This window comes from Puma concolor, chromosome A1, assembly GCF_028749965.1.
Source record: "Puma concolor isolate L17-30 chromosome A1, mPumCon1.1.hap2, whole genome shotgun sequence".
In the NCBI taxonomy this organism is placed as follows: domain Eukaryota; kingdom Metazoa; phylum Chordata; class Mammalia; order Carnivora; family Felidae; genus Puma; species Puma concolor.
In genome coordinates this window covers 214,942,623-214,965,240 of record NC_141667.1, presented here as the reverse complement: position 1 = coordinate 214,965,240, position 22,618 = coordinate 214,942,623, and the positions used below count along the sequence as shown (strand labels likewise).

At 42.7% G+C, this 22,618-nt stretch overlaps 1 protein-coding gene across 9 annotated transcripts in view; it reads left to right on the top strand.

The window, feature by feature from the left end:
- Positions 1-22,618, top strand: part of ENOX1 (ecto-NOX disulfide-thiol exchanger 1) — a 585,762-nt gene that overhangs the window by 383,993 nt on the left and 179,151 nt on the right. For 7 of the 9 annotated variants that reach the window (XM_086711591.1, XM_086711581.1, XM_086711571.1 and 4 more), the window contains one exon: positions 21,149-21,322. In XM_086711591.1, the coding sequence (XP_086567717.1) occupies positions 21,149-21,322 (174 nt within the window). The remainder of the gene's footprint in view (positions 1-21,148; positions 21,323-22,618) is intronic. The other 2 variants (XM_086711599.1, XM_086711617.1) reach the window with 1 other exon arrangement.

The following is a 22,618-nucleotide window of genomic DNA, read 5'->3' as shown; positions in this document are numbered from 1 at the left end:
AATTAATCTCACCCTGCCAAATCATTTTCACAACTCTTTGAGGTCTGGAGCCATGTTTCTTACCAAATTTTGCTCACTTCGTGTATAATCCCCCCAATCTGCTTCTTCTTGACTTCTGAGATTATAAAATTGGCTGTTTGTTTAAATCAGGATCTTTCAAGGCTCTTGTTGGGAGACTCAATAGCTTTATATACGCACAACTAGTATTTTTAAATTCGCCTCAGGAAGAACAGCCATACCCTCCTGTAATTCATTCCCTGGTTGAGACTGAGACTTTGGATAGATTTACCTTAACAGTGCTGAAAATTACCTGAAAATCTGTTGGTTTTTTGTAGCTTTAATAAAGTATAATTGACATACACTAAAGTGTACATATTTTTTTTTTCAACGTTTATTTATTTTTGGGACAGAGAGAGACAGAGCATGAACGGGGGAGGGGCAGAGAGAGAGGGAGACACAGAATCGGAAACAGGCTCCAGGCTCTGAGCCATCAGGCCAGAGCCCGACGCGGGGCTCGAACCCGCGGACCGCGAGATCGTGACCTGGCTGAAGTCGGACGCTTAACCGACTGTGCCACCCAGGCGCCCCCATATTTTTTAATTTTTTTTAAACATTTATTTATTTTTGAGAGACAGAGAGAGACAAGAGAGAGAGAGCACAAGCAGGGGAGGGGCAGAGAGAGGGGGAGACACAGAATCCGAAGCAGGCTCCGGGCTCTGAGCTGTCAGCACAGAGCCTGATGTGGGGCTTGAACCCACAAACTGTGAGATCATGACCTGAGCAGAAGTCGGACACCCAACCAACTGAGCCATTCAGGTGCCCTGTCAATATCTGACTTCTTTCTCTCAGTGTAATTATTCTAAAAGCCACCCATGTTGTCATGTGCATTAACAGTTAAAGGGAACTAGTGAAAGAGATTACCCTTGGCCTGTTCTTAATCTTATAAGGGAAATACAATTAAATATGAGGACACCAGTACATCATCTTTATTAGGTTAAGGAAGTTTCCTTCAAATTTTAGATTTCTAAGAGAATGGATATTGGATTTTTTAAAATGCTTTTTCTGCATCTGTGGAGATGATCACAGGTTTTTGTTTTGTCGTTTTGTTTTTTTTTTTCTTTTTCAGTCCGCCACTTTGGCAAATTACATTGATTGACTTTTTTATTTAAACCAATCTTGCATTCCTGGGATGAATTCTATTTAGTCATGATGTATTGTCCTTTATGTAGATCATTAGATTCAATTTGCTAAAATTTTGCATTGAAGCTAATGACAGATATTGTCTATAATTTTCTCTGAATGTCTCTTTCTGGTCTTCGTATCAGGGTAATGCTGGCCTCATAAAATCATTTGGGAAGTAGTCCCTCATCTTCAAAATTCTGGAAGAGTTTGTATACTAGAATTGCTGTTATTTTTTTTTCTTTAATATTTAATTTCTACTAGGGCAGAATTCCCCAGTTCAGTCTTCTGGGATTGAAATTTCTTTGTGAAAATGCTTTTAACTACAAATCCTGTTTCTTTAATAGGGGCTACATAGATTATTTATTTTTTTCCTTTTGTGACCATTGGTAATTTGAGCCTTTCAGGGAATCTGTCCCATCATTTAAGTTGTCAAATGTGTTGACATAAATGTGTTCACGGTGTTTCTTTATACCTATAATTGGTATGGGACCTGTAGTTACATTACCCTCTATCACGCCCACTCTTGGTATTTTGTGTCCTTCTCCCTTCTCCTTCTGAAGGCTGACTGGCAGTTTATCAGTTTTATTGATCTTCACAAATATCTGACATTTGGTTTCACAGATTTTCTCTATAATTTTTCTGTTTTATATTTCATTGATTCTTGCTCTTATCTTTACTATTTCCTTTTCTGCCTATATTAGACTTAATTTGCTCTTCTTTTTCCATTTTTTTTTTAAAAAGTGGATCCAGACTCATTGATTTGAGACTCTTTTCTAATACAGGCATTTATTTAGTGCCATAAATTTCCTTCTGAGTACTGCTTTGGCCATATCCTATGAGTTGCGATATGCTGTTTTTATTCTCATTTAGTTCAAAATACTTTTTAATTCCCCTTTTGATTTCTTCCTTGAAGGTTGTTCAGAAATATGTTAATTTAGTTTCTAAATATTTGGTGACTTTCCACATGTCCTTCTGTCATTTTTTTCTAATTTAATCCCGCTCTGGTCCAAGAATATGCTCTGCACTTTTTATGATTTGTATCTTTGTAATTTCCTGAAGCTTGCTTGAGGCCTCGAATATGGCCTGTCTTGATAGATGTACCACGTACACTTGAAAAGAATGTGTTTTCTGCTATTGCTGGGTGAAGCGTTCTGTGAGCGTTAGTTTAGGTCAAAACGGTTGATAGTGTTATTTAAGTTTTCTATATCCTTATTGATTTTTTGTCTACTTGTCCTAGCAGCTATTGAGAAGGGTTATCGAAATCTCCGGTTTTGTGGATTTGTCTCTTTTACCTTTCTGTGCCCCACTTTTTACTTCATGTATTTTGGTTTTGGTTTTGTTTTAATATAATTTATTGTCAAACTGGTTTCCGTACAACACCCAGTGCTCATCCCAACAAGTGCCCTCCTCCCTGCCCATCACCTGCTTTCCCCTCTTCCCCACCCTCCCATCTACCCCTTAGTTTGTTCTCAGTCCTTAAGACTCTCTTATGGTTTGCCTCCCTCCCTCTCTGTAGCTTTTTTTTCCCCCTTCCCCTCACCCATGGTCTTCTGTTAAGTTTCTCAAGATCCACAGTATTACTTCATGTATTTGAAGTCTTCAGTGCATGAATGGTTGGGGTTGTTAGGTTCTCTTGATGAAATAAGTCAGAGAAAGACAAATACCATATGATTTCATTCATATGTGGAAGTTAAGAAACAAAACAAAGGAACAAAGAAAAAAGGAGACAAACCAAATAACAGTCTCTTAACCACAGGGAACAAACAGATGGCTACCAGAGGGGTGGTGGTGGGTGGGAGTGGGTGAAATAGGTGAGGAGGATCTTTATGAGTACCAAGTAATGTATAGAATTATTGAATTACTGTATTGTACACCTGAAACTAATATAACACTAATTCCAGTATGTTAACTATACTGGATTTAAAACTTATAAAATAAAGTAGGTCTCTTATAGGCAGCATGTAGTTAGGTCTTAATTTTTTTAATCCAATCTAACAGGGTTCTGCCTTTTAATTGGGGTCTTACTTATATTTAATATGATTGTCAGTATGATTGGGCACTTGTTTTAATAAATCTTATTAATTGATTTTATTTGTCTATTCTGTTCTTTATTCTATCTTTTCTATTTTTGTGCCTTATGTTGAATTATCTTGTAGGATTTTGATTTTATCTCTTTTGTTGGCTTTACCACTTCACGTATAGTATAAGAACCATAAACAGTATAATTTTACTTCCGCCCTCCTTGTCCTATGTTATTTGCTGTCATACATTGTATACATATGTTAAAAAGCCAAAATACATTGTTAGCATATTTGATTTTTTCTGCCAATTGTCTGTTAAATAAATAATGAAAAGTCTTTTATGTTGAACTACACATTTCCAATGTTCTTCACTCCTTTGTGTAGATTAAGATTTGTACTTCATATCATTTTTCTTTGCCTAAAGGGCTGCCTTTAATATTTCTTACAGTGTGGATCTGCTGGTGATTGATTTTTTTCGTTTCTGTCTGAAAACTTCTTTATGTTGTTTGCACTATTGGACATCTTCCCTGGATATAGAACTCTAGGTTGACATATTTTTTAATTTCAGTTCTTAATAACAGTCACTCCAATGTCTTTTGGCTTGCATTGTTTTCAGCATGAAATATGCTTTCATTGTTACCTTTTTTCCTTTGTACATAACACATCTTCTTCCTCTGGATGCTTTTGGGAATTTTTCCCTATCACTGATTTTAAGTAACTTATTATGCTATGTCCTGGTATACTTCTCTCTGTATCTGTTGTACCTCATATCCTTGAACTCCTTGCATCTGTGAGTTTATAGTTTCACCCAATTTGGATGATCTTCAGCCATCATTTCTTCAAATAGTTTTCTGACCCCATCTCTTTTCTTCAGGGAATTTAATTACAAGTATATTAGGCTGATGATAGTTTTCCTACAGCTCTTTCTTATGCTGGGTTCATTTTGTTGTTGTTCTTCTTCTTGTTGTCACTTCTTATCCCTGTGTTTTATTTCAGATAGTTTCTATTGCTGTGTCTGCACAATCACTAACTTTTCAATTAATTTCATGCAGTATATTTTCACCTCATACATTTTAGCTCTCATCTCTGGACGTTCTGTTCAAGACTTCCATGTATCTCTTTAACACTCTTTTTTCTACATTCTTGAATATATGGAACAGTGATAACCATCTTAATATCTTTGTCCACTAATTCTGTCATCTGTGTCATTTATGTTTTCTTTCTATTGATTTATTTTTTTTTCCTTATTATGGGTCATTTTTTTCCTGCTCCTTGTAGTCCTGGTATATTTTATTTATTTGTTAGTTCATTTATTATTATTATTATTATTATTATTATTATTATTATACTGCTGTAACTAGTAACCACAAACTTAGTGACTTAAAAAAAAATTTATTATCTTACAGTTCTGTAGGTTAGAAAGCCTCCCTGGTCTTAGTCAAGGGGTCATGAGGACTGTATTCCTTTCTAGAGGCTCCAGGCTCCATATTCCTGTCTGTTTCCTGGCCTTTTCTAACTTCTAGACACTGCCTGTATCCCATGACTTGTGGTCTCCTTCCATCTTCAAAACCAGCAATGACTCTCACATTAAATCACTCTTTCTCTTCTGCCTCTCTCATCCCCTTTTAAGGACTCCTGTGATTCTGTTGGGCTCCATGGAATAATCCAGGATAGTCTCTTTATCTTTATCTTAAGGTCAGCTGATTAGCAGCCTTGATGCTGTCTTTAGCCTTAATTCCCCTTAGCCACACAAATAACATATTCACAGGTTTAGGGGTTAGCCCAGCACACCTGGTAATTTTTCCATGGTTGCCAGACATGGTGAATTTCACCTTCTTAGGTGCTGGATATTTTTGCATTCCTAAAAAGTCCTTGAGGTTTATTATAGGACAGATTTAAATTTATTTTTTTTTTTTTAAATTTTTTTTTTTTTCAACGTTTATTTATTTTTGGGACAGGGAGAGACAGAGCATGAACAGGGGAGGGGCAGAGAGAGAGGGAGACACAGAATCGGAAACAGGCTCCAGGCTCCGAGCCATCAGCCCAGAGCCCGATGCGGGGCTCGAACTCACGGACCGCGAGATCGTGACCTGGCTGAAGTCGGACGCTTAACCGACTGCGCCACCCAGGCACCCCAGGACAGATTTAAATTTATTGGAAACAGTTTGAACCTTTCGAGACTTGCCTTTTAAGTTTTGTTAGGGCTGATTTTGCCCTACTCCTGGGACAGTACCATTCTGAGTATTCTACACAATACCTCATGAATTCTGAGGCTTCTCTACTCTAGCTGAAGGGAACATGAACTCTTCCCCTCTTTTGTGATCTCTATGGATTATTCCTGGAATCCTTTGGGCGGTTCTTCTCCAGCCTTGAGTAGTTGCCCCACATGCATACGCTGATTGGCTCTCGGCTGAAGACTCAAGACGGGCCTGCTTTAAATCTCCGAGCTGTGCGTGTGTGTTTGTGCGTGCATGTGTGTGCGCCCATGTGTCCGTATGCATGTGTGTGTGTGCAGTTCTCTCAGGTACTCCACCCTGCAAACCCCTGTCACCTTGGCCTTCTCAAACTACCAGCTTTATCTTTAATCAGGGAGACTTCTGGGCGCCTCTGGGGTTCCCCCTCCCTGGGCCATAGCCTGAAACTCTCTTTTGGCAGGAATCTCTCTCGGCCAGGCAATCATATGGCTCACTTTGTTTCTCTACTCTCAGGAATCAGTATCTTGCGCTGCATGAGATCCAATATCTGAAAACCTCGTTTCACACATTTTATCTAGGTTTTTAGTTGTTTCAGGTGGGAGAGTATATCCTGTGTCTGTTACTCTTTCCTTGCCAGAAGTAGAAGTCAAACATTTGTTACTTGCCACATATTTCATTTCGATAAGGGCAACAATGATACCCAAATATTTAACTACGGCTAGGTCCTGGGCACTGACCAAACAGAACAGATAGATGCTGGGCTTAAACAGTGATATGTCCATACTGGTATTTACTGGCTGAAGGTCAGTCCCGTGTAGTGCTGAAACCCATAATCCATCCAGCTCAGGGTTTTGTCACTGATGGCCCTGGCAAGACAGCAAGACCTTTGCAGTAAGACCCACCTGGATTTGAGTCCTGGCTCTGACATTTCCAGCTGACCACTTAAAACTCCTCCATTCCCTAATTTTCTCTGCACTATTATAGTGAAGGCAACGTAGGATAATGTAGGTGCAGGTGCCTGGCATCTTGCCTGGCACCCAGAATACTCCGTAAAAATGAGAACCGCTCCCCTTCCCAAACCTTCCTCCGTGATCCATTCGGATCCCTCGGTGCTCTACCAACAGTAGAGTTTTACTCAGAGGGCCATTCACCCAGGAGAAAGAAAGGACCATCCACCAGAGCTTTGCCTGTGAGGGAGGGGATCCAAAAGACGCAACTGTGAGGCAGCCACGGAAGGGAGAGTGGGTGTAGTGATCTTTCGAGTGAAAAAAACCTCCCTGTTGGGCTGGTATGAAGTCAGTCCACGGGAGCTCGTACCCAGCCACAGGAGAGGGCAGCGCAAGGCACGTCAGCCCCAGCCAGTTGTGGAGAGGGTGACGGCAGGGAGACAGGTACCTGAATTCAGTTAGAAGGGAGTGGCAGGAGTTGGTCTGAGACCTCTCTGCTTCTTAAGGTGATGACACTCCACAGCTGTCCTACCACAGCCCCTTGACAAACGGTGGCAAAGGGGGAACAGCATGAGGGATACTTTTGTAGGACTGGATTTCTCTGGCATCCTCCTCAGGAATTAGGATTTACCTCTGACACATATAACTCGTTCTCCATAATCCACTGTGAGAGCATGTCAGGCATGAACTCTACACCGATGGTCTGCCTTTTCATTTTCTTTTAGGGTACTTTTCAACAAATGAAGATACTTTTTTAATTTTCTTTTTAATGTTTATTTATTTTTGAGAGAGAGAGAGCGAGAGAGCAGGGGAGGGACAGAGAGAGAGGGAGACACAGAATCCAAAGCAGGCTCCAGGCTCTGAGCTGTCAGCACAGAGCCTGATGCGGGACTCAAACCCACAAACCGTGAGATCATGACCTGAGCCGAAGTCGAACGCCCAACCGACTGAGCCACCCAGGTGCCCCAAAGATATTTTTTGTCACTTTCATTTTCTCTGAAAGTTTCTGTCTTTCTGGAAGCACACAAAGCTCAAACATTTGTCTTCAAGCTTTTTGTATCCCCAGCACCTACTGCACACCTGAGCACAAGAGCCTGTTGATGACAGACAGTATTTTTGATGGGCGTGTCATTGAGTTCTTTGTTCAAAACATGGAATGAAGATATTGAGCAGAAAAGGCCCCAGGATAAATCCTCCTGAGACACACTTGATACATCCTTCCAGTTTATTCTATTTTATTTTAGTAGAACTTAGCTCTGTTTGTTCAACAAACACTTTATGCTTGAGATTATTCTTGTCCCTCGTGCCTCCGTCCCGTCGCTGTGATGGAAGGAAGTTAAATACCTGCGATAAGGTTTCCAAATTCTTTTGACTGACTTACCAAATGTATTTGAAAGAAAAAAAAATGTGATGATCTGGTATTCTTACCATAAAAAATAATATGGAAAATTGAATAAGGGTATGAAAGCCCCAGCTAACTAACGTTTCTATTCTGCCTTTCCTGACAAATGCAAATTCCCCGAACATTCCTGTGACGACAAGCAGATACAGATTAGGGAGGCCTTGGACTCTGTCTCCGACAAATCTATACTTTGTAACCTCAGTCCTCCACACCAGGGGCACTTTTGATGTAAACTCAGCCTGAAGAAAGTCTGCTGATCCCGACTGCCCTCAGTATTAAGAACAGGAGAAAAATATATAATGATATAGCCAAAGGAAGATAAATAAAACACCCGGCAGTCCTCTGCCCTCAAAACGTCATTTGATAAATGCAGTGAAAATGACTGCTCTTGAAAGTGTGGCCCCCGTCCCGAGGGACAGCTGCTGTCTGACTTGGGTACGTATTTACAGAGTGCTCTGTGCTTGGGTTTGAGGACGTGGTGGCTCAGCTAGATAGATACTTGCAACGAGGAAGGCCACTTGTAATTCAGAGCGTGGACAGGCTCTTTTCAGGATGATAGCACAGGTGCTGTGTATGCCTCCCTAATTTCGCTGCCACTTTCTAATGCGGCTGTGTACCCGTGTGTCTGTGTCACAGCGCACTGGGCACCTTGGACCAGGGGTCCTGACTTACCTCTGCGCCCCCTGCATCTAGCGCATTGCTTAGCAACCTTGTAGACGATGAATAATGTTCAATGAGCACATTCATCAGGGGGATGCAGGAGAGGGCAGGATGCCGCTCAGATCCTCAATTTTTTCAGCTGTAAAACTTAGGGGATGCCCCTAACATGGAAACGGCAGAGTTCTACCGAGTCCATGGGTTATAGCGCAAAGAGCAAGGACCACACGCACTGACACACGCTGACACACACACACACACACACACACACACACACACACACACATCCTCCCTGTCCTTCTCCCTCCCTCCCTTCTCCTCCCTCCTGCCATGTTTGTGTATACTCTAAAGCACAATAATATATGGGATAATATATTGAATTCTCTTCCTGCACAAAATAAGCACTTAGCACCATCGTGGAGCCCCAGAGGCCTTTGAAAGAGGAAAAATCTTAACTATAATTTACATTTGTGTATTGATTTCCTTGTTTGTGAATCACTGGCTTATAAATGCCCATCATATAATTGGGCCTCCATAATAACAATGAGGTAGGCACGGAAGGTTTTGGCATTACGTGTGAGATGAGGAACCTCCGGTGGATGGGACGGAAGGCCAGATGGGGTGCATCCTGGCTCTATCCCTCTGCTCTGTGCATGCCTGGAGACCTCACACAGCTAGACTCTCATCACAGCCAGTACAGCCTGGACCACAGTTTGCTTCTCCCCCCATTCCAGTGATGTTGCCGACAAATGTCTTTAGTCTCCCTGACCTCCACTTCCTCATTCGTGTGTAAAGGGTGGGGGGAAGCCTTGGAGAGATGTAATGAAAACTAGCTTATTAAATGATTGAAAAAGGACTTCGAAAGTACGGTGTTGCATAAAGGTAACAGTTCAAAACTGGGTGCCTCTGGGGATGGGAATGAGAGGTAGAGCCCTGAATGAAGAACAAAAACATTCTTTGAATTTACAACTAGACAGAAAATGATGAACTTCAAATGAAAATCTGGGTAATGGTCTGTGCTTTCAACCTTGAACTCTCCAGGGGGCATGTTTGGGGTATGTTTTTCATGTGAGAAATGAGTTCTCTGAGTTTTTAATATTGAGGGGTCCACACTGTAAAGGAAAACACTAGCAGACAAGGTGCTGAGAAATACTTCTCAAGGTATGCTACCCTCAGCCCGCAAGGCTGAATTAGTTTTAAATGGCAATCTAGTACTTAAACCATTCCACTTTAGTTTACTTCTCTGAAAAATTACTCAAGGTGTTTGTCAGAAATGGCAGGCTATCAGAGACTATGACTTGGCATTGATGCTTTCTTTTTTTTTTTAAATGTTTATTTATTTATTAAAGAGAGAGACATAGGACATGAGCAGGGGAGGGGCAGAGGGAGAGGGAGGCACAGAATCTGAAGCAGGCTCCAGGCTCCCAGCTGTCAGCAACATACAGCCCCATGTGGGGCGAACCGTGAGATCATGACTTGAGCCCAAGTTGGATGCTTAACTGACTAACCCATCCAGGCGCCCCAACGCTTTCTAAATTAAAATGCATATCAACATGTGCATAACTCAATCTAGCCAGAGCCTTGGATGTAACAACGTATTTTTAAAGTCTGGTGCTGCTTGGCTTAAATTTATTAAAAAGATGTGTGTGTGTGTGTGTGTGTGTGTGTGTGTGTGTGTGTGTGTGTGTGTAAAGAAACTTAATAACATAGGCATATTCATTTACATGAATAAAATAGTATTTCAATGGAAAAGCTAAGTTTAGGGAGAATGATATGCCAAACATATGAATGAGCCCCGTTGGTGAATTTGGGTACAAAAAGCGAATCTTCTTGGCAGAAAAAGCAGAGAGAAAATAGCTCTGTACTCTATAATTCTCATTTCCAGGCACTGACAAACATCTTGGGCCTTTGGGGATAGAGGGGACAACAACAACAAACAACAAACTGTCGGAGAAATTCCTCTGATGGCAAGACTATACGGCACCGCCTCTTCGAAAGGACACTAAGGCAGTGTCGTCTGATCTATACCGTGTAGTATACACATGCAGAAAGGCACACACGCAAATATATTTATCATTAAAGATTGAATGCAATATAATTAAACAAATATATTAAATATTTTAAATGATGGCTAGTATGTATGGAGGGCTTCCTCTACCAGGCACTATTTTAACCCCTTTATATATTTTAACTCACTCACTCCTCACAACAAGCCTGTCGAGGTAAATATTATCTTTTATCTTTTCGCACATTAAGATCTGCGGTGTAAAGAGGCTGGGAGTCAGGGCAGGAGGGCGTGAGCCTGTTCCTGAGCCCAGGGCTCAGGTGGCCCCTCCCTCCGTTGCCGCCTGGCCCTTGGATTGCTCTTTTCTTTCCATATTCCACTCTTATTTCTTCGCAGCCTATTGTCCTGGCCCACACAGTCGAGTAGGAAAATTAAATTAATATTAGATCAGTCTGTGATTTTCAAACAACACACGACTCGGAAGTTTCCTTTAGGAGTGTTCATGATGTGTTTGCTTTCAAAAGAGGCTCTATTTTCTCCCCCAGCCGAGGGCTATATGCTGATCTCATTTAAAGAGACCAACTCTGGGTTGCTTCAATCCCTTCAAGCAGTAAGTTTAAATTGAAACCTACATAAATTGTTTAAAATAATATGATGTGAATGTTTTCTTTGAAGCTAAATATTGAATAAGTTTTCCTTTGTTCTTGTTTAAATTTATGAGATGTTACCTATCTCCCGGATGCCTTTGTAAACTAAAACTAAGGTGGATAAATAAAATCAAAAGGTTAGCCCTTGCATATTATCTTGGGAAGATGCAGGTTTCCAAGGGAAGATCTGTGAAGACGTTTACATGCCATGAAATACCACCCCCGCTGTCACGACCGCTGACTGCAGAGGTCTCTATATCAATATGACGCCAGGCTATTACCGGACTTCAGAGAAGAACAGAGCGAGAAGGCATTGAATGCCAGAAAGAAATGTGTTGACATAAATTATTTAGTCTTTCCCTATATACTCAGAGGGTCCCCATCCTTAAAAAGCTAGATAGATAGGTAGATAGATAGATGGATGGATAAATACTTAAGAATTAAAGAGTGCCTCTTACATGCTTGACTGAATATTCAGAAACATTTTCCAGGACTCCATAGTGTTTCGCCTCTCCGTTCTGCCTCTGTGCCATAAGTCTGTCAGTTGGTTCAAAGCACAGAACACCAATAGCTTATTCAGGCCTTTTTTTCCTACCATTATGTAACAGTCCTGCTGTACAAAGTCACATAACGTCGTACAGAGAGAAAATTAATCATCAGCTAATGAGATGGGGATGTGAAAAGAAGTTTGAAAGAAGTAATTTGGAAGCCCCAATTACGGCCTATTCCCGTGGGTCTCCCATGGGCATGACTGGCTGATCCAGGTTCAGGGGTGTAAGAAGGGCGTGGGGGGAAGGAAGAAGATACAGAAGGCACAGCCTCTGGGCATACACGGCGGCTTTTGCAATCTTCCAGATGAGAACTAATAGGCACCTATATAGCAGTGGGAGCAAAAAACGATGATGTGGGAAAAGCCTTTCAAAGGGAAGTCTGTCTCAAAGGTTCTGGCATGTGACCACATGTGGTTGCTACCAAGGTTTTAAACTAGGAACTGAGAGGAAGGGGAATTGCCGTTAAAAGAAATAGGCAAGGGGGCGCCTGGATGGCTCAGTCAGTTAAGTGTCCGGCTCTTGATTCCGGCTCAGGTCATGATCTCACAGTTGATGAGTTCAAGCCCCGTGTTGGGCTCTGCACTGACAGTGAGAAGCCTGCTTGGGATTCTCTCTCTCCCTCTCTCTCTGCCCCTTCCCTGCTTGTGCATGCTCGCTCTCTCTCTCTCTCTCTCTCTCTCTCAAAACAAATAAAGAAGCAAACAAACAAACAAAAGAAAGAGACAAGTCCTGAAGCTACTTACTTCATCCAGGAGTATGCAATGGAGATGAGGTCGGAAGGAAGGCCTGGATGCTGTAACCAGGGTGCATTTTGACACATATGAAAAGAAGCATGAGGGTGCCAGCAGGCCACAGAGCAGAGAAAATAACTTAGCAAGAGCTTATAACGCAAGGAATTAAGAGCGACCCCATGCACAGTGAGAATTTGGCATTGGCCCTCAGAACTGGGAATCAATGACTTGAGTTCAGGAGAAGTAAATGTTAGGGGGAAGGAGTCTATGCAGATATGTCTAAGAGGGTCTTCCCTGGCCAAGTCTGACCTGCAAGGAGAAATTAGAAGGGGTGGGAACTTTAAGAAGGAGCTGTCTTGCCATTGTATAGATTTTGAGGGCCGGGAGGGAAAATTCAAGACGGGAGGAGAACCTAAGAACCAAGGTTTGGGGGGGAGGGGGGCACCTGGGTGGCTCAGTCAGTTAAGCATTCCAACTTTGGCTCAGGTAGTGATCTCACGGTTCATGAGTCCGAGCTCTGTGTTGGGCTCTGTGCTGACAGCTCAGAGCCTGGAACCTGCTGTAGATTCTGTGTCTCCCTCTCTCTCTGCCCCTCGCGTGCTCACGCTCTTTCTCTTTCTCTTTCTCTAAAAAATAAATAAACATTAAAAAATTTAAAAAAAGAAGGGAGATTTTGGAAAATCCAATGGAAAATGCAAACTCTTGTATTTAGTTTTAAAACATCAACTGCAAAGTTGCATAACGGCATCCTGCAGAGACACAACACACGTGTTCTAGTTGAGTGAGGTTAGTTGATGCATGTCAGCTCCGTGATGGGACTGTCAAAAGTCTCGTGCCGTGAGATGACGTGAAGCTTTCCACAGAGGCCTGGCAGAAAGCAAGCATTCAAACGTGACCATTGCTTTTTAATCATAATGTACCAAGTCAGCCGAAAGCATAGACTTCAGAATTAAGAAGGGTCGAAATCCCTGCCAGTCCTATAGGTCAGCTTCTATTGGGGCCTATTTCTGGGACTAACCCCCTAGACCTCAGAAAGGGTGGGTTTTAGAGGAAGTCACTTGTGGAAAGGCTAAGGGGAGCAGGGTCCCTGAGGCCCGGCGGGTGCTCCTATGAGCTTTCTTCGTGGATTTGACCAGCAGCGCGAGGACAGGGGAACAGACTTGTGACGACAGCCCAGGAGAGCAGAATAAAGACAATGGAGTTACTCCAGGATATCAGGTCCCGAGGCAACATACGAGACAGGTAAACTTCTCACCGTGAAACCGTTAGTAGTGGAATGCACAGTCTTGGGAAGTCGTGAACATCCTGTCAGTAGCTGCGTCTTAGGAACGGCAGGGTGGACAGACACTGGGGAACTCAGATGCACACTGGTGAAGCAGCAAGGACTCCGGATCCTAATTTCAGTTCCTCTCTTAACTAGCTGTGTCACTTTGGGCAAGTCACTTCACCTGTCTGAGCCTCGGTTTTCTCATCACGAAATCAAGAGGGTAGGACTAGGAAATACTCAGATCTCTTGCAGCTTTGAAAATTCACTGTGGTGAGGCCCAGCATCCTTTGCTTCCTGGTCAGACTGAACCCCTGCACACCTGCCTGGCATATGCCAGCACGGTTTTCATGCCTCAGCTGGGCATGTGCCTCAGTGACTGAAGAGTGGGTGCTAGCAGGTCCAGGGGACAGAACGTCTTACTCTGAGTGTGACAGGTGAGGCCTCTGTACTGAGCTCTGGCACCAAATTCAAATCGCCCAGCCCTCAGCGTGAGTGACTTTCACAGAACCTTTGATAGGCTTTTACCTCCTGCTCACTCCAAATTTGGTTTTTGGGTGCAGGCTCCACGCACAGGAAAAGATCTGACAGACTTCTTTCGGCAGTCGTTGCTTCCCCGAACCAATTTTGGTGCAAATTTTGAAATTCTCTTCACTTGTGTTGTAGTTTCAAATATGGACACAGATCTCCGCACTCAAGTCAACAGTACTTAAAATAGCCGTCGACGGCTGCATTCCTCTGTTCTGCCAGCATTCTATCTGCAGTCAAAGGAGACAGAGGGTTTTATTTATGGAACGAGGCCTTTGTTTACAACGTGAGCACAGCAAGGCTCCAGGAGCTCACTTTGGGTGTACATCTTGGGTGTAAATAGAAAACATATCTCACCACCTTTGGAACTCTTTGGAAAGATCACAAAAGCATTTTCAATGTTGCTTTCTTAGATTCTGCTTGTAGGCATTCACTTATCTTATAAAGTACGCCGTTATGTGAACTTATCATCTGTGGGGTTGATTTGTTCTTAATAAATACGTGGCCATCTTCAGGGTTGTTTTTTTTTTTTTGGTTTTTTTTTTTTTCCACAAAGGGAAAACATAAGAGCAATTCTGCCTCCAGGGGACTGGTTTTGAACATTTCTTCTAAGAGAACATTTAGAAATATCTTTTGTACTTATGATCCTAGTAAATATATTTTGAGAATACCTTTTCTACATGCCCATAGAAGTCATGCCCTTGAGACTCAGGTCAGCTGTCCCCCACTCCAGCATCCCTCCCATGACCCGTCCCCCGTATTAGTTTCCCAGAACTGCCGTAAGAAAGTACCACAACCCGGGATGGCTTAAAACAGAAACGTCGTTCCCTCAGTTCTGGAGGCAAGAAGTCAGAAATCAAAGTGTCGGCGTAGCCATCCTCTCTCTGGGAAGGAACCAGGGAAGAATCTGTTTTCCGTGCCTTTCTCCTAGTTTCTGGTTTTTGATAGCAGTTCCTTGGCTTGCCACGACATAACTGAATCTCTGCCTCCATAGTCACGTGGCATCCTCTGTATGCCTGTGTCCCTTCTGTCCTCACGAGGACATCGGTCATATTAGATAGAGCCCACCCTAATTGAGTATGACATTATCTTAACTTGATTACATCTGCAAAGACCCTATTTCTAAATAAAGTTACATTCACAGGGACCAGGGGAGTTGAGACTTCAACATACCTGTTCAGGGAGACACAATTCAAACCATAACGCCCATATCCCAGTATGGTTTCTGCGCCCCCCCTTCTCTGTGTTTCCATAGCACCCCCTATTTAAATGTCTCACAACAGTTGTCATACTCTGTTGTCATTTTCTCTTTAGTTGTTTCTGCCGCCGGACTGTCACTTCGTGGAAGGAAGGATTCCTATATTATCTTTACAGGCGAAGTACCTACCAGAGCAGCCAGCATTTACAAGGCGCTCAAATGTTTGTCAAAACAAATACTTCGCCATCACCATCATGACCCTTTATGTGTATACAGTATTAATAACATGTTTATAGCAGCTTACATAAATATTATTATACATAAAATACATATTTATAACATTGCCTATAAGTGCGACCATTTGTTACACACTTACCATGTGCCAGACGTTACGTTAAACACTTCAGATTTTTTTTAAATCCCATTTAATCCTCTCAAGAGGATTAAAATTTAAATATGATTATCCCCATTTTTCAGATATTATAAATGAGGCTTAGGAAGGTTAACCTTCCCGAGGTCATGTAGCCTCAGGAAAGACCCAGGGCCTGACCACAGGGACATTTGATTGCAGATTTGGGCTCCTGACACGCTGATATCCTGCCTTCACACAGGCTGTCCTCTCCGATGCTCCCATTCTGTGGAGGTGGAATCTCTGGTTCATGTTCACGTTTATCTGCAGAAGACCCTGAAGCCCAGAGAGGCTAAGAGATCAGTCAGCCTTAGCTGACTCAGCTGTGCTCACGTCCTTCCAGCTCGAGTTTACCCTTTTAAAAATTGGTTTCCTGTGTTGATCATGAATTTTCAAGAATATTGGAGAAAAGGAGGACATGTAATGAAAAAAAAAAAAAACATTCCCAGAACGCCTGGGTGGCTCAGTCAGTTAAGCGTCCGACTTCAGCTCAGGTCATGATCTCGTGGTCCGTGAGTTCGAGCCCCACGTCAGGCTGTGTGCTGTCAGCCCAGGGCCTGGAACCTCCTTCGGATTCTGTGTCTCCCTCTCTCTCTGCCCCTCCCCCACTCACTCTTCCTCTCTCTCTCTCTCTCTCTCTCAAAAATCAATAAACATTAAAAAAAGAAATAAAAGAAAAAAGCATTCCTTTAACAGTCTGAGTTTAACGGCCATTGTAGAAGAGTAGGTCCTGTCAACTGCAACAAGAAACTATCATGAGAAATAGTGTCCATCATGTATCCCAAATGTCCAATAAACAGAATGTCCTCACGTATCACGTAGTTTCTCTGCCCAGTGAGAAGGGATCATATTTTGAGACAATAACTCCTCTGGAGAAAGGACAGGAGTTTCTGCTCGTTTGCCAGAGCCCCTCCAGCCTGTCTCTCTGCCCGGCCCCCACAAGCTTGGCACCTCCCTGGACTTGAGGTCCCATCTGGGCCTCAGGTACAAGGAAGGGGGCCCCTGGGGCCCTGCCTTCTAAGACTCAGCATCCAGCTGGCTTTGACACTGGCTGGGCTGTGACCCAGGCCCCAGGACTGATGCCTGGCATGTCTGCCTCCTTTCACAATCCCTAGGCCTTGCTTCTGGTGTCCGTCTTGCTTCTCCAGCCTGGGATCCAGCTCACGTAACCTCCCCGTCGGTTTCTCTCAGCCTCTGACCCCGAGACGTTGTTGCCACACCTCTACCCGGATGGAGTCAGAACGTGGATCAGGGTGGTTCAGGCCCCGTGACCTGCCAGCGGCATCCCCTGGCAAAGCTGGCCTGCCTGGTCTCGTGTTTTGTCTGCTGCTCATGATCTCTGCCCAGGACTAGACCTAATGCTAACCTTTGGCTAGCCTGACTCCTGCCTCTTTTTTCATATTATTCTCTTGGAATGCTGTGCCCTGCCTTCTGGGCCACACTTGTTCCTGGCACAGACAGTGCACCTGTGTCCCCCTAGCCTCAGCTCAGCCCAGCATGCACACCCACACCTAACCTAGTTCAGTCCAGGCTTGACAGAGATAGGCCTCGATGGCCTTTCTTTTGAGGGAGGTCTAGTTCTCATTTCAAATAGGTAGACATCAGTGAGGCACTGACGGGAAAGGGGGCTGACCACTGCTAGGGGCAGCAGACAAATTGAGAAGGAGGGATAGGCAGGCAGCACAGCCGGCAGGGGGCCTCGGCTTAGAAAGTGCACGTCCGACCTTTGGTGGCCACCGTCCCAGGGAGAATAAAGCCAGAATGTACTGGCTCGAACAGCAAGGTGCGGTCTCATCTAATCTGACTCCCGCGGCCCCTCAGGACACTGGGGTCACACTGTCACATGCGGACCATGCTGTAGCACGGACAGTTGTTTGGAATTCCCCAGGCCCATCAGGCTCTCCCCAGCGGGCCCCTTCCTGGGCTGACCTCTGAGCCTCGGTTTTTCTCAACTCTTCTGCTGAGTTTGGTGCCCATCTTTCATGTTCTCCTTAAACACTGTGATTTCCCCAAGTGGGGGACGTATTACAGTTCGCGACACCAGATCCTTGCAGCGGTAGGTGCCCAGTAAGTGCCAAATGAATGAGTGAAAGAAAGAAACTGTCGTGCCTGAATACAAGACCCTAACCTCCCCTCTGAAAAAATGCTTGCCCAATTGATGAAACACTCACTGGGCTGTGTATGGATCGGTAAGCAGGACTTGTGTTCCTGCTTTTGTCTTGTCCGGTTGGGAGAAGACAACCAGAAAGAATCGTCGGCTCAGCTTTGGCCTTAGCACCTGCTTGCTTGGCTTGGCCTCCTTCCAAGGAGAAGCCGAACAGGGCTGCCGTCTTTGAAACAAATAGCCCTTCCTCTTGTTTAAGTACGGTTTCTGAAAGAAAGTTCTACTCTCTACTTAATTGGATTCTTTCTTGCTGCAAGTTAAGCCTTCTTCCTCTTTTCCGTGAGTGGAATTATAACTCATTATCTCTGAAGTTCACAGGGGTACCTTTTCTAAGCAAGACAAGGAACTGCCTCTTAGAGCTTGAATTCTCTCTTCACCTTTGTCTTCCTGTGCATCTGTCTTTCTCCGACTCCCCAAAATTGTGCGTTTCCTTTAATGAGTTAGTACAGAATAGGTTCCTGTGCCATTTGAGAAAACAATTTCCATCTGTTCGTATATTGTTAACAAGTAATGGGTTCTTATTTAAAAAAATAAAAAAAAGGTCTAATCCTTCCCTACTTCCTCCTCTCAAATACTGAATCTCCGATCCTTTGAGGTCCAACATAATTTAAGTGTTAATTCCTTTCTAAGCTCTTTTCAAGCTACTGTACTCACCATGCAGATTTCATTAAACCTCAGAGTCTCTTCATATTGATGTCTCAGAAAAAGCAAAGTAACGCTTGCTCTATATTAAAATACTTTGCTCAAGAGCAGTGTCTTTTGTCCCCATTTATTTATTTGGCCTCCCAAAAGAAAACAGAAGTGCGTTACGACTAAAGAGAACACAAGCGCCAGGCTTCACATCTCATTTGTGAAAAACATCTGGTTATTACAATTCACAGGGTTTGCTGTCCTGAGACGTTTCAGCCTTAAATCACCCTGTGTTGGCAAACAACAGAGAGGGCCAGGCCAGGAATGAAACAGACGAACCTTACGTACAGAATGAGATTAAATAAAAGCATATGCATGCCAATACTTCGATTTCTAATATATTCACCTTGAAAGGCAATCTGTTGTTTCAGTGATCATCATCACTGAAGTCCTTGCAAGCAAATTTCTTAAGATGAGACAGGTAAGATGGGACAATGAAAGCCATTCTGTTCGGGAACTTCCCCTTCAGACTTGGCATCTGGGACGGAAGGATACGTCTTAACTTTTTTAAAGAGAGGAGTGAATGTTCAGTAGTGACATAGATCAGGTGAAAGATCAAGTCGGTTCATTCGAATGGAAACTTTGAAATAGTCAAGAGACGCATTTAAATACAGAGCCAGAGACCTAAGGGCCCGTGTGCGGACTCTGCCTTTTGTTTGCTTTGTGGTGTTGGGGATTTCACTTAACTGCTTTAAGCCTCAATTTCTTTGTCTGTGAAATGAGAAAAAAGACCTGGGAAACTTCATGAGGACTTCAAATGACTAACCAAAGTGCGAGTCTTGTCTCTGTCACTTCCAAGCCTTTGTGTCTTTTGTGTATCACTTGTTTTGAGCGGTGTCAGCGCAGAATCCCTACTACTGCTCTAAGAGATTATTCAACCAAACCATCCCATGTTACAGATGAAGAAACTAAAAACCATAATTACAGAAGAAGTACCTAGGATGTCAAGACGACTCCTCCGAACAAGAATGCTCATTTGGCATTTAGATTTAGGACCTTTTTTTTTTTTTTAAACCAAAGCACAACTGGAGAAAAGAACGCTCATTTTATTGAAGTCGTGCTGGCACATTGTCAAGTTAGATGGATCTCCTAATAAATGGGACAGCAGTCCTCCTGGGGTTATAGATCGGGATCACCCTGCTTATGCTGTTCCACCCAGAAAGAGAGTGGAAATATCCAGGGTAGCTACAGGAAAGCTATGACAAACCTTTTCCCAGAAAGGAAAAGGTTTTGCTGGTGATTTCTATGCACTGGAGTATCTTAGCAAACGGAGGGCGTGACTGTCACTTCGTCTGCCTCTGGGCTTGCTGGACCTTTCGGCACAGGTAAGCAAAGGGTGAGGCCATGCCACTAAGGCAGGGACCTTCCAGGGTCAGAAGGGCCAGGAGGGAGGAATGGGAATGATCTAGGACGACGAGGGAGAAGAGATAGGAGAGTTTCACGGCTGAGGAGTAGTGGAGGGTCACCCCAGTGATCTGTGCTCCTGTGTGTCTACCTGGAACATCATCACGCTCCCAGGGAGACTGTCTGCTTTCTGCAAACAGAAAAACTCTCAGGAGAAGGATCCCCTTGCAGCTACTTTTAGGCACTCGGTACATTATTGTAACAGTCCCTGCTTGTAAATAAATCTTACTCATTTAGGATAAGAAAATCCCTGTATATCATCTTTGCAGTTACTTGTTTCATTACCGCGTGCGCGCGCACACACACACACACACACACACGCACACACACACGCACACAAAACAGCACCACCAAAAAACAACTCATTGCTTATATTGGAAAACCCATTCCTTTTGCCCCCTTTCATTTTTTTTTTTTTTTTATACAGGGCGTAAATTTGTTGTTTTAATACAGGGCATAACGATTTCAGAAGCGTTGGTCAATTATTTGTTGATTGAATTAGAGGAAGAAAGTGTGATTATCCAATAGAATCCAGAAATGTACAGCTAATTTTGTGCCTCATGTATATAACCCAGCCATGGTAATTATAATCACTCGTTGTTTTTTGTTTCCTGGGGGAAATAGGTTAGGTTGGACCTGAATGTATCGATATAAAGTATGCACATATAAATTGAACTTTTCTAAATCTAGGTCACTCGGGTAAGAAGGCTCTTTTGATAAAACCAGATTGACAATTAGATTCACAGGGCACTTCAATGTTAAATGGTATTCTTCCCACATTCTGGGTCATAAGGCAGTGTAAACAATACACTGCTGTTGAGAAACAGAAAATCACATTCACAATAACCACAGAGCTTCATGGTGCGTGGTTTTCCACTTTAATAGGCTGTGTTCTGTTCTGCCATGTTAATATCTTAAGTAATATGATTTTCTTTTCATGTAGCTTTAAGTTCATCTTTTATTTTCTCTTTACCTTTCTGGAATAGCTTTCTATAATGCTACATCTTCAGGAGACATTCCTAAAAAAAAAAAAAAAAAAAAAAAAAAAATAGAAAGCATAAAGCCGAATAATCTTTGCAAGCAAACAGCAAAAACAACAATGAAAATTGATTTCAGATCCTCCAGCCAAAATGTTATCTTGTGTACTTTTCAGACTCAATCTGTGTTCCAGGCTTTGATCCAGGCCTCAACATGATGACTGGGATCACCCCCATTAACCCGATGATTCCAGGCCTGGGGCTGGTACCACCGCCACCACCAACAGAAGTGGCTGTCGTCAAAGAAATAATCCACTGCAAAAGTTGTACTCTTTTCCCTCAAAATCCAAGTAAGTGTTGCCTGTGAAAGATACTCATCAATTTAAACTTCTTTCTCTTCTTTCTTTCTTTCTTTCTTTCTTTCTTTCTTTCTTTCTTTCTTTCTTTCCTTCTTTCTTTCTCTTTCTTTCTTTCTTTCTTTCTTTCTTTCTTTCTTTCATTCTTTCTTTCTCTCTCTCTCTTTCTTTCTCTTTCTTTCCTTTCTTTCTTTCTTTCTTTCTCTTTCTTTCTTTCTTTCTCTTTTTCTTTCTTTCTTTCCTTCTTTCTTTCTTTCTTTCTTTCTTTCTTTCTTTCTCTCTTTCTTTCTTTCCTTCTTCCTCTTTCTTTCTTTCTTTCTTTCTTTCTTTCTTTCTTTCTTTCTTTTTCTTTCATGTAGCATTGTATTCACTTTCAGATCTGACTCAGAATTCTTCCACACGCAGGCACAAAGTGGAGGTCCATTCTCCATGAGGCCTTTGTCTCTAGATTAGCCCAAATGGATGGGGATATGTCCATGTGTTGTATCCAGGAGCTGAACTGACACCTGAAGGCAGTATGTGTGATTTGGGGATATATATCCAGCATTAAGAATCTTTTTGCATGCAATGACATCTAGCATTTGCTGCAAAACATAGTGTGAAATATGTGAGCATTTCCATCCATCGTCACAAATGTAGGAGAAAAACTCCGAAATGTGCTTTGCTAGATGGAAAATTGAATTAATTTAGCAGTTTGCAATTTTGGGGGGAGGCTGCATCTCAGAGTTTCTGGGCCAAATTACATTTGCTTGAAGGAAACATACATTCGATGACATAAATGAGCCAGATTTTTTTTTTTTAATTTAGGCTCAGATACTAAGTTTATGGGCTTAAATAGCTAGAATTTTTTTTTATTCATATTAATCAGTGTTGCCTTTTTGAAGTGGACTTTTCAGGAGATTGCTTTAGTAATCTACATGTAAACTAGGTAAAATGTTGTGACAGTATAGGTTTTATCTTTTCCTACAGACTTCCCCCAATGTAATCATTTGCTCATTTAAATGTGAATAATAATTTTTTTTTAAAAAAGTGGTTTTTCAGGCCCGATGTTTGGTGTTTCCCAGCCCAGCAAGTACTGCTTTCGGGTTGTGTTCCCAGTTTTCTGCCTTGCTGATCCATTATCCCGCAAGGAGACAAAGCCGATAACAAGCCCAAGTTTTCCATCATGTTGTCATTTCATCATGCTTTGTCCTTTGTCAGGTTTTTTTCCCCCCGTTTTCTGGGCTTCTGTATTATGAAGGAGAAATGAAATTATGCTAACACTTGCATTATCTCTGTTCACGGACAAGC